At 39.6% G+C, this 13,324-nt stretch overlaps 1 protein-coding gene across 1 annotated transcript in view; it reads right to left on the bottom strand.

Annotated features, from left to right (window-relative positions):
• Window positions 1-13,324, bottom strand: part of Apoltp (Apolipoprotein lipid transfer particle) — a 36,584-nt gene that overhangs the window by 8,062 nt on the left and 15,198 nt on the right. The window contains exons 15-41 of the mRNA XM_015979151.2: window positions 13,016-13,201; window positions 12,694-12,863; window positions 12,419-12,633; window positions 12,201-12,363; window positions 11,923-12,148; window positions 11,358-11,574; window positions 11,041-11,306; window positions 10,789-10,986; window positions 9,891-10,190; window positions 9,688-9,840; window positions 9,432-9,635; window positions 8,890-9,045; window positions 8,597-8,835; window positions 8,227-8,542; window positions 8,032-8,171; window positions 6,036-6,272; window positions 5,783-5,981; window positions 5,526-5,728; window positions 5,311-5,460; window positions 4,988-5,162; window positions 4,433-4,648; window positions 2,618-2,863; window positions 2,324-2,548; window positions 1,942-2,274; window positions 1,692-1,857; window positions 1,419-1,600; window positions 972-1,361 (exon numbers count right to left, since the gene is read on the bottom strand). Of these exons, the coding sequence (XP_015834637.1) occupies window positions 972-1,361; window positions 1,419-1,600; window positions 1,692-1,857; window positions 1,942-2,274; window positions 2,324-2,548; window positions 2,618-2,863; window positions 4,433-4,648; window positions 4,988-5,162; window positions 5,311-5,460; window positions 5,526-5,728; window positions 5,783-5,981; window positions 6,036-6,272; window positions 8,032-8,171; window positions 8,227-8,542; window positions 8,597-8,835; window positions 8,890-9,045; window positions 9,432-9,635; window positions 9,688-9,840; window positions 9,891-10,190; window positions 10,789-10,986; window positions 11,041-11,306; window positions 11,358-11,574; window positions 11,923-12,148; window positions 12,201-12,363; window positions 12,419-12,633; window positions 12,694-12,863; window positions 13,016-13,201 (5,871 nt within the window). The remainder of the gene's footprint in view (window positions 1-971; window positions 1,362-1,418; window positions 1,601-1,691; window positions 1,858-1,941; window positions 2,275-2,323; window positions 2,549-2,617; window positions 2,864-4,432; window positions 4,649-4,987; window positions 5,163-5,310; window positions 5,461-5,525; window positions 5,729-5,782; window positions 5,982-6,035; window positions 6,273-8,031; window positions 8,172-8,226; window positions 8,543-8,596; window positions 8,836-8,889; window positions 9,046-9,431; window positions 9,636-9,687; window positions 9,841-9,890; window positions 10,191-10,788; window positions 10,987-11,040; window positions 11,307-11,357; window positions 11,575-11,922; window positions 12,149-12,200; window positions 12,364-12,418; window positions 12,634-12,693; window positions 12,864-13,015; window positions 13,202-13,324) is intronic.

Raw genomic sequence — 13,324 nt, 5'->3', positions numbered from 1 at the left:
GAATTGTCCCGAATGGGGACTTAATAAATCGAAAGGGTACGGAAAGAACCACAGACTCCACGCGATGCAAAAACTACTTATCTATTTGCCACACTTTGAAATATTTAAGAATGGCAACAGCTGGACATGTCACGGTATGGACCGTTAAATAAATCGTTTTACGCAAGTTTTAAAACGTCATAACTTGAGCTTTGCAAATAGAAACGTTAAGTAAATCTCATATGTCCAGATGCAAAATGGTGGATGCGCCGGGCAAATTGTTAATTATTTTGAAAACACGTATTGTATTTTCTTTGTAACTTTTGCAAACAACTTAAAGTTGTTTTTAACATTAATAAGAAACGCAACAGCCGGGCATATCGTATAGAACGTGAAATTAGACCTCGGTGTTCAATAACGCTGAAAGAGGAAACTAATATTTCCCGAGATTTATTTTGCCGCCATTTTTTAGGCTACTTTCACACGAGCGAATTTGAATCACGCGATTGTGTTATTATAATAGTTTTTGCTTTTTACACGAACAATAGTTGATATCGCCCTAGTGTAAGAATCCCGAGTAGGAAATCATGTTTAAAATGAAAATGTTCAGTCTAGTGTGGCATTAGAAGTGATAAATATGGATCATTTCAAGAGGGGAATTGCATTTATTTGTTTAGTACATTGTGTAGTTGTGAAGAGGAAATGAAATAATGTTGGGGAAGACGGTGAACGAATTCGCTTATTCGAAAGCGTTTTTATGTTCGTATTTATCGTTCAGTAACAGCCGCAGTCGAATGGATGGACACGATTTTTGTTGTTTAATAGCAAAAAGAACAATTTCGGGCGAAACTGACTTCATAATGTTTAATAACCGCAAATGGTCGTCGCGTTTTTCCAGTGCTGTCGTAAATCTTACGCAGTGTTCTAAATAGAGAAACATCGCGCTCTTAACGAACGACGAAATAAAAGAAGGGCTCGAAATTTGTTTTTACCTTTTCGATGACCCACTCTATACTTTTTTTGATTTTTGCCCCCGACTCTCCCATGATTTCCCAGATTTCCGAAACTATCGCCGGGAGAGACACAAAGTGTTTTTTCAGAGCTAATTCGTCGAACATCATCATTGATATGTTTACGATGTCTTTGATATAAAATTCATTGGCGTTGTACGATTTGTTGAGGAAAACCTTGAATTCGTCGAAATCGTTTTCAATGTCTCGGAGTCCTCGGAGATCGTCCAAAAAGTGTTCTACTAGCGGTTTCGCGTCGTCCCAGATGCCATGAATGGCGTCGTTAGTTTCGGATCTGACGTATTGTTTGGTGTTATTAATTCCCTCCAGCATACCGTTATATAATTGCTTAGCGGAGGATCGTATACCATTCTATAATAATCACAAAATAAACAGTTACACGTGCTGTCGTACACCTGTGCGTATTACCAGGATATCGTGTTTGAGGTCCGGCCTCCACAACAAACTGGACATGATAAGTCTGGAATGATTCAAGCGGAGATAATACGCAACGTCCGAGACCCTAATGTCCTGGTAATCACGCCAGACATCAAACATGGCGCTTCTGGCGTCGGGAATCACACCGTACACATGGAGACTCTGGCTTCCATCTGGAATCAGTAAAATAAAATTATTCCGGGCGACGGAGCGCCGGAGGGAGTGTCTTTTACAAAACTTTACTATTTTCCGAATTATTCATACCTGTAGTCATGTTAAAGTCGAGTTGAACCAACTTTTCTTCGAAATTGAGGTAAAACTCTCCTGAGGCATTGTTCATCTCGTGGCTTGCTGATATGTTTGCTGTGTAAGTAGGGAACCTTCCCCCATATCTTGTCCACAAGTATGACAGTCCATCGAAAGCGTTTTTCTAAAAATTCAAAAATATTGTCGCTTGGGAAGTTGCAAAATCGATCGTAATCGAAACGATCGTCGTTAGAATATTTTTACGGACCTTTAGCTCTATTTCGTTGCGAGTCAAATCTACACGAGCCAATGCTTCTGCTGTTCGCAAAGGCAGATAGGATCGCTTGTAGTCGGTATAATGACCAGTGCTGTACCCATAGGGATTCCAGTAAAAACCTCCATGTGTATTTAAATTAAGGTTGGTAGCATCATGTGCGGCCCACACTTTGTAAGAATAGTTGTATGAGGAAGGATAAGAGTTATCATCGACCCGAGCTCCCATAACGAGTCTCTGTTGCGGGTCAGGCGAATAATCAACAGTTAATTGGGTATCCAAGAGTTTTTTCTCGTCATATTCATACTCTCCGAAGAAAGTGATATCCTGGGGAGAAAATCTCTTAAAGTGGATACTCGACGTTGATTAGATCTACCTTTGCAAATGAAGGATGTTTGATTTGAAACAGAAGTTCCTCGCGGTGCAAAGCAGCCCGTTTCCAGTCAAGTCCCGCCTGCACTTTTTTCTTATTCTTATCCCACGTTAGAGAGACATCAGAAGACAGTGACGAGTCACTTATGTTATAAAAACCCGTTGCTGTGAAGCTTCTACGTGGGTAGGCCACGTCTATCTGTACTTGCTGGGAACCGAACGCTTCGTTCTGTGTGAAAGAGATATTTCGATCCCGTAATAGGTTTTGAATGAATGAGTGCTTTATGACATTTATTACCACAGTTTTGTTGAGCAGCAGAAGATCGTATTCAATCCAAGCAGAAGAACTCAATTCAAGACGTGAGTGCTGCTTGAATTGTTGCTCCAACACGTCATAGTCCGTATACAACTTAACTGTTCGGTTTGAATGGGTAGCTGAAAATGCTATCTGTCGACCAGTTGAACTCGTTCGCACGTTCATTTCTCCCGTTAGGTTGAATTTTGTCCGATTTTCTAAGTGATAAAGATGTAAATGTTTTGTATCCTGCAAAAATTACATTTTTATCACTTTTAAATGGGGCTAAAAGCACGACCGAGAAACAGCTTTATGGATGGACACTTGCCAAAAAGCCTTACCATGAAATGTAATTGCTCGCTCGTGTATATAAACGCGAAATTTAATTTTTTTCAACAAATATTAAATCGATCGGATCCGGTCAAACTGTTTCTAACATTTATAAATGTCGCCCATAACTATTATCGCCTCTCATAGTAGAAGAATCGTCGACAGAATTGTCTGCGACACCGGAAAATCAGGAAAATACTGCTTTTTTGTTTTGACATTTTTCATACAATTTCCACACACCAAGAACAATGAAAGAAAGAATTCTGCGATATGTCACTTTTTACGACCTTTACACTGAGAAGTTCTCTCACATGAAAATATTTGTGATAATTTAGGATTAGACTTTAGGAATATTTTATTCATGCAATAAATTAATCAATCTGTTTCGCCTTAAATTATAAGGTCGTTCGTAACAACAAGTGGTTCCTTTCTTAAATTATTAAGTGGTCGGTTTTAAGTAAAGGGTCCGTAATTGTTTACTTGTGAAAAGTTTGGTAGGTTGGGGCCTGATGTAATGCATTTTAATGTTCGCTTGAAAAGATTTTCTTTGAAGGCCGGTTGATGCACAATTACATCGGACTTGCAGTATAATGACAGGTCCGTAGTCGCGTGTAGTCGTTGAATTTAGTTGTAGAATGAGATAGTTTGTGGGGTCTTCGTTGAAAGCGTTGTCTAACGATAAAGTGTTAGCGGTTACAAGTTAACAGTTTGGTTTGAATGGATCGTGCTTAAATTTGTGGTGAGTTCATCGCCTTTATCCTATTGTCAGGTTTTGTGATGACATAGGTGTACATACATCCGATGATGAAAATGCGTTCGACTTAATTTCATTGGATGGCTGTACTATGAAAAACATTTGTCGGTTCTAAAAGTTTAAATTGGTGATAATTCACATCCTGGTGGATTAGGGAGAAATCGCAATCTGCCACAAGCTAGAGCGTGCTTATGAGTTGTGTCCGGCGACCGTTTGTTTTTCTCGGCTGGCTCATGTTTCAAACGGGCGAATGGATAGCCCAGCACGGCTCACATTCATCACTCGGGATATATACCAAAGTTTAAATCAATAGCGGTTCGTGTATGCACTGAGATAGATATATAGCCATATTGAGTGATGGAGATAAAACTATCAAACTCGTCAGCAACGCGAAAAACGTTCATAAATAACTGAAGCCGTGAAACCCAGTCCGGGTAAGTATTTTCAATTAGGAATCGATTAAGACGAGCACTTGGAAGACAACTGTTGATTAGGCGAAGAACAATTCCTGTCGGTAGTTAAGATTCGTGATTTAAACCGATGAATAGTCGTATAAAACGCGGAATAATGAAACCAACGGCGGTCAGCAAAAGAGATAAAGAAGGCCGCATTGTGGTTTGGAGTACAAAATCGGGTCGGGGGTAAGGACTGTATAGTAGGTAGGGAAACAGCGCCGGGCGGCTATAGATTACGGTGGATTTTATAGGAGTCGCTGATTTATTTGATGCACCCACCACAGTCGGAGTGTTGGAGCCGTCCCTCGGCGCCCCGTATTCGTATCCGTGAACATAGTCTGCCCCGACGGGGACCAACTTGTTCTGCACCTCCACGTGGATCCTATCCTTATCGAAGCCCGCCCGTGACTCGGACTGGCAATTATACTTGCCTTCCAGGACTTTGTTTCCGTTATAGTCGACCGTGGTATGGCCCGTGTTCAACCGAGGCTTTTCCTGAAACACCGTTGAGAATACAACAGAACAATAACTTTGATAAAAAAGACAGTTCCAAATTGGAAAATTACAGCTCCCTTGCCCGGCCAGGGCCTAACTCAACCTAAATTGCGACCGTTCCACTATCAGTTCACTCACAACTCATTATACAAACTCTTCCAAATAGAACAAAAGATTCTCTTCTCTCTATTCTCTCTTGCTTTTCCCTACCGTATTTGAAGAACCTCTTTAAATCATTAAGAATTTAACATTCCGCGACGATAAATATGGAAGTCGTTTTAAGTTTTGCAACAAAGTGGAGAAAAAAATCAACTGGGTGCAGCCACACTGAAGACTTACCTCGTAGTTAAATTGAATGTTAGCTATGTGCCTTGTCGTCAGCGGCACTTCAATCACCAGTACACCTGTTGTATTGCTTTCTAGCACGGAAGTTGTAGTTTCCCTAACACACTGACAGTCCAAAATTGCATTATCATTAGGCCAGAATACTTCCAAATGTCGATTATACAAACGTCTGAAACAAAGGCAAAATAGCAATAATTTACAGTTAGTTGTTAGTGTGCAAGCCGACAACGAGCGGCATTGTAGGAAACGAACTTTCGTCGAGAAATACGACTTCCATCTCATCTTGAACATTCTAGCCACAAACAACAATTACTTACGCATTAGTTTTTGTGTTAAAATGGGCTCCGGTATAATTAACGTTTCCAAAAGGAATCGTCACATTAACCGTTCCGTTCATATTCCCTAATCCATTGTAATCAACTTTGGCAAATGCAAATGATCGTTTTTCGGGATAAAATGCCTCGCATCTGGAACAGCGTTCGATTTATTTTCAATTATAAATATATTGCGAACATATCCGGTGATTCCTTACGTGATGTTATGATATGTATCTGAGCTGCTGTAGCTCATTTCCGTAACAAGCGTGTCTTTATTGTCGAACTTGGGAGTCCGCAGTTTGTATAGAACATTCCAAGTATTTTGTGACCTCCACAAGTCCAGGTAATTGTTAATACATTTGTTATTCCACTCCAATTCTACATTTCCTCCCATGCGTGTCTTATCAGCTAACGAGACCTGAATACCGAAGCTATCTCAATCAAACTTATTATCTTCTCTATCTGAACTTACGTTTCCCCAAGATCCGTACCGCTTCTTTGAATTGGCAGTACGATATTTACCTAAATATTCAACGGTCCTCAAATCCTTATCGTAACGTAACTTGCCTGCCAAACTATAAACTTCTTTAATGGGTGCAGGGAGCTCCACATGAGCTTCCAAATTCATGTTCTGGTAATTCGGCAGAGATAAGATTACGTTGGAACCAGCCCTAGAATCCACCCTTGAAATTTCGCCGAAATTTAACAAATTAATCAATACATACGACCACAACTTGTCCACGTTCGCGCTCGCTCCCGCTTTAATAAATTCAAACGACTGATTCGGATTAATATAAAACCCTTCCAGTCGAGACTGACTCTTATATTGGCGATTTTCATAATTTCCAACAGCTTTAACGTACATATTTTCCAAAAATACATAAATCCAGTCAACCTGGATATCTCCCTTGGCATCAGTTACTTCAAAATAAGCTCGACCGTAACGCTGCTGGCCCGAAGCTCTATAAAAATTCCCCTTTTCAACACCACGGAATAAAAACAGTTTAAGCGATTACAACAAATAACTATTTTGAGTTTAGTTTTTCAGGAAACAAGATTACAATTTCGTGTTAGAGATTTAGGTCGAACGAGACAAGCGAATTCACTTCGAGTGTTGTTGATTTGTTGTAGCAGGAGATGCTGGTTTTACGGTACGTTGTCCTAAATCAGCCGTAATAAATGTCTCTTTTTGCACCTGATGGTAACGTACGTCGCCACTTTTAACAATGCCACTGAGTTAAGGCTGAAGTATTGGAAGCATTTAATTCTATCACCGTCGCATAGCTATGCAAATGTTTCCCAAGCACACAAATCTTGAGCGAAAAAAGCGTCAAGTAAATAGTTGCCACTCTAAACGGAACGTTGATTTAGTTATTTTTTGATAGTCGGTGGTTGATAAATTTCAAAAGTGGGTTAAGAGCAGCAAAATGCAAATGCATTTTAGCCATTGAGTAATGACTACGTAAGGCAGGAGTAATAAAAATGGGTAATTGTCGTTACGAGGTACTTTTAAAGTAGCGAAAGATACATTGTGCTCCATAACTCAAGTGCTATAAGAAAATTCACTAAGTGAAAATCGTCAAGAAAGAAAGCAATACCCGGGGGGGTCTGCATTGAAAACGCTGAGTCATACTGACTATAAACAAGCATCAGCCATTAGAGGCCTTGTTGAAAGTTCCACAGGATTCGTAGGATCGTCGCGGATATTTAGAGGGAATAAAAGTGGGAAAAATAAAGTCAATTTTTTTCAAAACAATACGGTGCCAGATGTAAATTGATACATAAAGAATTTACGGGAACTGTAAAAAATTCAAATGATGATTATTCTCAATTTCAAAGGAAAAGAGAACAAATAGAAAGAGTAGATTAAAGGAGAAGTCTGTTTGCCGTTGTCTACAAATAAACACCTACACTTATTAGAATTAAGGTGAACTTTATTGTTGATAAAAGAGCTAAATTAAAAGGTTGGCCTAGTTCGGTGAGACGCAATACCAGTCCATGCGTGGTTAGTGTTCACGTTTCAGGCAAAAGTCGACTTTTCTTGTCTATGGTTAATACGTAAATCACCCCTTTGGGAGGTATACATTAGCGTATGCGTTTAAGAAGGGGACGGTTATGGCGCTGTTAGCTCAAGCCATTGTTTACTCTTGATTTTTGCCAGTTTTATTCGATGGAATATTTTAGGAGAAACCGCGATGTTCGAATAATCGCGTTAACATGAATGAATGCCGAATAGATAATTGGGTATTATCGACAATTTCTAAAGAGGAAAAGTTTGCAGTTAATATTTTACATGTGACGTATCTTTATGTGCTTTGTCGTTCGACGTGGAGTGGCGTACGGTAGGAAGCGATGAAAAGTGAGCGTGCTGTAGTTTCCAGACTCCGGGCGTTGGGGATTGTTTAAATCAATCATCTTTTTACCGTATGCGACAAATTGTGAGGTTATATGTTACGAGTGGATGTTTCGGCTTAGAGCACCCCCCATTTTATCACCACGCACGAGGGTACGAACGATACTACCATACAAGCCATCATATATTTTACACGATTCTGACATAAAGCCGCACCATTATAAGAAAACATATTTGTGTAGCATCGATTTTTCAATTAAACGCTATCTCAAGAATAAATTTTCTTCAAGTAAAATTGTAATAAATTAAAAGGATTTGATAATGTCTTTCAGAGCGATACAGTCGATTGCATTAAGCAGGCAACTTACACAACAGAAGCTCCCAACTTCGGATTTTCGAGCTTTAGGATAGGAGTTCGAGCAGCTATTGAAATGCTAGTGCCGGCATCGGTCGATGTTGCATTTGCTTGCACTGTAAACTTGTTGTACAACTGATGGGACGTATCTACCTACAATATTATAACAAACAGCGAAATGACAGGTTTTTGTTAATTAATTCATTACTTCTAAATCAATCTGCCAGTCAAATTTACGTCGAGATAAGATATTTGCTTTAAATCGAGTGAATTTATCCAAATGTTGCGCACTTCCAGCCAATATATAACTCCCTTCCTTTTCGGCCTCCAATTTGTATTCGAAATTCAGCGGATCGCTACCATCTTGGGGAGTCAACTTGATTTGGGCGTTTACAGGGATTTTTCCTACCATATTCGCATGACCGTTAACCCGAAATTCTTTATCTTTCAAATACAACGTTCCAACAAACTCCTTCAAATTAATCGAGTTTTGGGACACAGTTCCCCTCAGCGATATCGGAAACCTTTAAATGCAACATTTCATAATAGGAAACTAATTGAATTTCCGCGATAATTACTTTTTCCCATTGAAATTAATATTTGATGTCGCCCCAAAAACGTTTCCTTCGGCCGTTGAATTTATATTGATTTCCAACGGGTGCATTCTTATCAATGCCCAACTATACATTCCTTTCTCCGACATATCTACTTTCACACCCACTTCGGAATCTTCCATCCCCCTATAAGGCGTGTCCAAAAACACTATCGCGTGGAATTGTTCTAACGATTTATACATCCAATGAGTTTTAAAGTAAATCTGCAATTTCGAAGTTAAAATTCGTCGTTACAACTTGTGTCTCAAGAAGCGTACCTGCTTCTTGAGCAGTTTTTCTATATTTATTTTCGCTTCGACGAAGTTGTCAATTGGCGTAGCTTCTTTTTTGAATTTAATATTCGTCGGCGGTATTTCCAAAGAGGGAGTTTTAGCTTGAAGTAAAACAGTTGCATCGAATAAGCCATTAAATACCTGAAATTGTACGCGATTTGGTAACGGAGACTTAATGGAAGTTGCAATTACTGTGATGCTCTTAAGGGCTGTCCGGTGTAGTTTCAGAGAGCCCCGTTGGTGACTAACCGCGAGGGTGTGAGATTCGATCCCGGTATCATGATCGCGATCACGGTTGCGGTGAACTCACATAAGCTATGTAAATATGTGCGCATACATCTAAATAACTTTGGCATATCAAGTTGCGAAATAGACCTAGCGAGTGAATTGTTTCGGCCAATGCCGATACACACACTTTTTAAGGCTCTCGAGAAACTCCACAGAAGCCGAGTGCATTTAGAGTTTAAATTGACGTGTCCAGATCGGAATTGAAAATCATGTCTTTCGCCGAGAGTTCACTTGTTTACCTCTGCTTTCGTAGTCACTGATATATTACTACTATTTGTAGTCACTGATAAATTGGTCAAGTATATGTTAGGCTGCGTCTCGTGACTCGCGTGGACCAACAGCTGGGGAAACTTTTCCAAAGGAGTGTAGAGTTCGAGCGTTGTGTTGTATCTTGTTGTTTTGTCCTCTCCTCGGAACATTGTGTAAAATACAAAGACACCGGTCTGAAAAATGGCAACTTTAAGCGAGTTCAATTCGATATTCCTTAATCATTACCTTAATCCAACGAGTGCGGTTCTGATAATCCAGATCTAGACCCAGTTCGTATTTATGTCCGGGGATTATCTTCAAATTGTAGGAGGAAGTAATGATTTTAAAAGTATCGTACGGTGTTGTTATTTTGAGATCATTTTTCATTGTCAGTACGTCCTGAAATTTGAAGGATTAATTATGGGCTAATGGTGTAGCCAAGTATTTACAATAAATTCAAACACGTCGTTGAGTGTAGCGTTACCAGCAGGAAGGGATAATGTGGCATCTAAAATGTACAGTGGTCCTTCTTGATCAATATCCAGCGTTCCTTCCATCGTCGGATAAATAATAGCATCGATTTTGATGCTTCCAGTCCAATTAAGACTATCCTCTTCTTCCTGATCATCTTCATTTTTGTGTTCTGACCAACTGTGATCCGCCAACCTTTCCCCATAAATATCCTGGCTCTTGATTCCCATCTCTTTCAGAATCTTCGGTTTCGGTATACAGAGGAGCGCTACTCCTAACTGAAAACACATGATGTGATATACAATATTGCGGCAAAATCTATAAACGTTTGTGAGGTGAAAAGTTTGAAAGTCGTTTCGCGAGCGAGCTGCAGCGTCACATTTGAAAAAACAGCTAGACGCTCTCGCATGAATACAATTAAAGATGCAAGGGGACGGGAAAGTTCAAGTATCGGTTTTTCAGATCTGCTTAAGTATTTCTCCTGATGCGGTCTTGCCGTTTCGATGGCGTAAATGATGAAGCGTCAAAAGTAGAAGCAAGTGATATATTGATGTTTGCTTATTAGAGGGTGTGAATAGACAGTGGGGTGCGTAAAGATGTGCCAGATCGCAACGATAACCGTAATGAGATGTATTACACGTGACTTCGACGGCGGCATTCGGCAGTAAAATAGCGGCTTTGGCAGGCCAAGATCTCGGACTCAGATTGCAGCTTTCACTTTAAACGCGGTCGATCGATAAGCGACACCAGCAAACTTTGCGAATGGATGCTTCTCAAAACAGCACGGATATCCGAGCATTACTCAATCTAGGTGAATTATAAATCCTGTCGCTCTATAGATGAAAGATTGGTATTCCGTAACACATATATACAAACCTTGTGCTGGGATAACTTGATGGAAACTTCAAAGTCTAAGCCTTCTTTGAATATGAGTTTAGAAACGATACCATTTTCTTCAAACCTTTCGATAGGAGTGTAAATCTTATATGAGTATTCGAAGTCTATGACATTTACATAATGCCAGACACCGGTGAATCCCAGCATCAGCGAATTCCACCGTGTCCGGAAATCAGCCTACAACATCGCACCAAAATTACAAAACTTACCGCAAACACAACTTTTTTTTACCCTGTCGGGCTTCAGTTTTCCCACGATCAAAATTTCCTGCAAAAACGAAATTGGAGTCGCCAGACTCAGTTTTACATCGAAATTTGTTATAGCCTCCATCTCTAAAAGAATTTCCACTCCCATCAAACCGGAGGGGTAGGTAACTTGGGCAACCAGGTGGCGACGCTCTTCAGAAAATCCAAAACGGCCCATCATATTTTTATACTTTTCTATTGGAGTTGTTATGTTACACACTACCATACTATTCGTCAATTTGCGCAAATTGCCTGGAACGTACGATATTTTCGCTAAACGAACAACAAACATCAAGCGTTTACCTTCGAAACTAGCCGTGAACTTTTTATGATCTAAATCGAGATTTGCAAACCCCCTTATATATTTGGTTTTGGTGTAATAAATTTTACTAATCAGATAACCCCTGTTGCAAACATTGAATGGAGTTGTCGCCATAACAGCACCGGTTAAATTTGTGTACTGATTATTTCTATCGATTTTCCAATTACTTTTTATATCAATCGCTTGCTCGGGGGCATACTGAAAAATTTTATTACGATCAGGGATCAGACTAGATACACGTTACATCTATTTTAACGAATGCAGATATGCAAATATTTTTAACTAATGTGAATATCGAAGTTAATAAGGGAATAGTGAAGTATCCTTTTCCTCTGGTGGAATGTCATTTGTGGCTTCCGTTTTTTTCGACATTGATCTAGCGTTGTGCGGGATGAATGTGAAGGGTTAATTGTTAATACAGTGACATCGTTTTTACGAATGTCGGAAGAATCAATTTTGTGTGAATAGATGTGAGAGTGGAGTTTTTGTACGGTATAAATAGGAAAACGGGAAAAATGTGGTGACTAAAAGAAAATAATTGAGTACCATTAACTTGAGAATGGTGTCCACCTTTGAGTTGGTTTTATTATGGTTGAGATATGCACTAAGGGTTGGTATATTTTTGAGCGTACTTGTTAGCGAACTTTTCAATTTGCATTGAAACGCAGCGTCACTTATTGAATAATCCTCAAATAAATCTAAAGTGACGCTTTCGTCGTGTTTCCAAAATACGCTGCCGTTTATTCGATACATGTTCCCGGTATGATGGTAGCTAAAATGTTGTTTTTTTGGTAAGGGGTAGTGGCGAAATTAAAACTTATTACCCTCCATTAATCGAGGTTTTTTGCCAGCCGTCAAACGGGGTAACGATCCGAGAATTAATTATAATATATGTCTGGCGGTCCATATTGTAATCAACCTGAAGGTCAACTGCAAATGACTGCTGATCGGCCCAGGATAATCGAACGAGGGTGCCCAAGTGGCCACCTAATAATAGAATAAATAGAAGTGAATCGGAAGGTAAATTAAAGCGAGTTCTCACTTCGTAACTCGAAATTAAAATTAGCTAGAATAGTCCGCCCGGGGTAATATATAAGAAGATTTCCTTCATAATTGAAAGAGGCAAGCTTAGTAAAGTTGCCAGAAACCACGAGTTTTTGGTTGTTGTCGCGGTTTGCATCCCACTTTAGTTCAAGACCTGCAGCTTTGTATGTTTCCTTATTATATTCCCAAGCTGCAAAGCGAATGTCCCGGAGTCTGGCATTTATAAAGGTATTGATTATAAAGTGTGTTATGGGTGAATTAATTCAAACTTACTGGTCAATGTGGAATTCAAGAGAAACTCGCCGATGATCCCCAAAGTAAACAGAGCTGAGCATTGAGTACTGCTTGGCTTTGTATTTCAGTTTGACCTGGGTTGTAGTTTCTTGAGGTGAGACAACGGTATGTTTGAGGTAGAGACAGTAATTATTTCTGTCATGATCTGCCTGGAACATGTCCCAAATAATCTAAATTAAGTACAGAAACACTTGCTTTGTCTTTGTTAGAACGTGACTTTTTAGACAGCTGAATAATGAGAAAACGTCAGATGTAATTAATATATGCAGGTGACAGTCGATCGTTTAATACCCTGTCTTACCTTAAAATCGATCTTAAACTCATTGTTGTCGCGATAAAATTGCAAGTTCGTAATAATATCCTTAAAACTGGGAGACTCAAGCAGCAATTTCAGGTGATGATTTAATGATCTCGCCGTACTCTTATCCTGGTAAAATCCGCGAGCCGAAGCGCTGTGGCCGCTGAACCAAGTCCCGCTTACTTCCACCTAAAAATGAAATTATCCAAAATAAGGCAATTATGATAATGCGTAATGTGCCAGTCCATTAGCAAAAGCGATGTTTTAAATCGTATCATATCCTAACTAGCAACCAACTCGAACAAACGATCT

Source organism: Tribolium castaneum, chromosome 10 (assembly GCF_031307605.1).
Source record: "Tribolium castaneum strain GA2 chromosome 10, icTriCast1.1, whole genome shotgun sequence".
Classification (NCBI taxonomy): domain Eukaryota; kingdom Metazoa; phylum Arthropoda; class Insecta; order Coleoptera; family Tenebrionidae; genus Tribolium; species Tribolium castaneum.
Note: the sequence above shows the minus strand (reverse complement) of the source record. Positions and strands in the feature narration are given on the sequence as shown.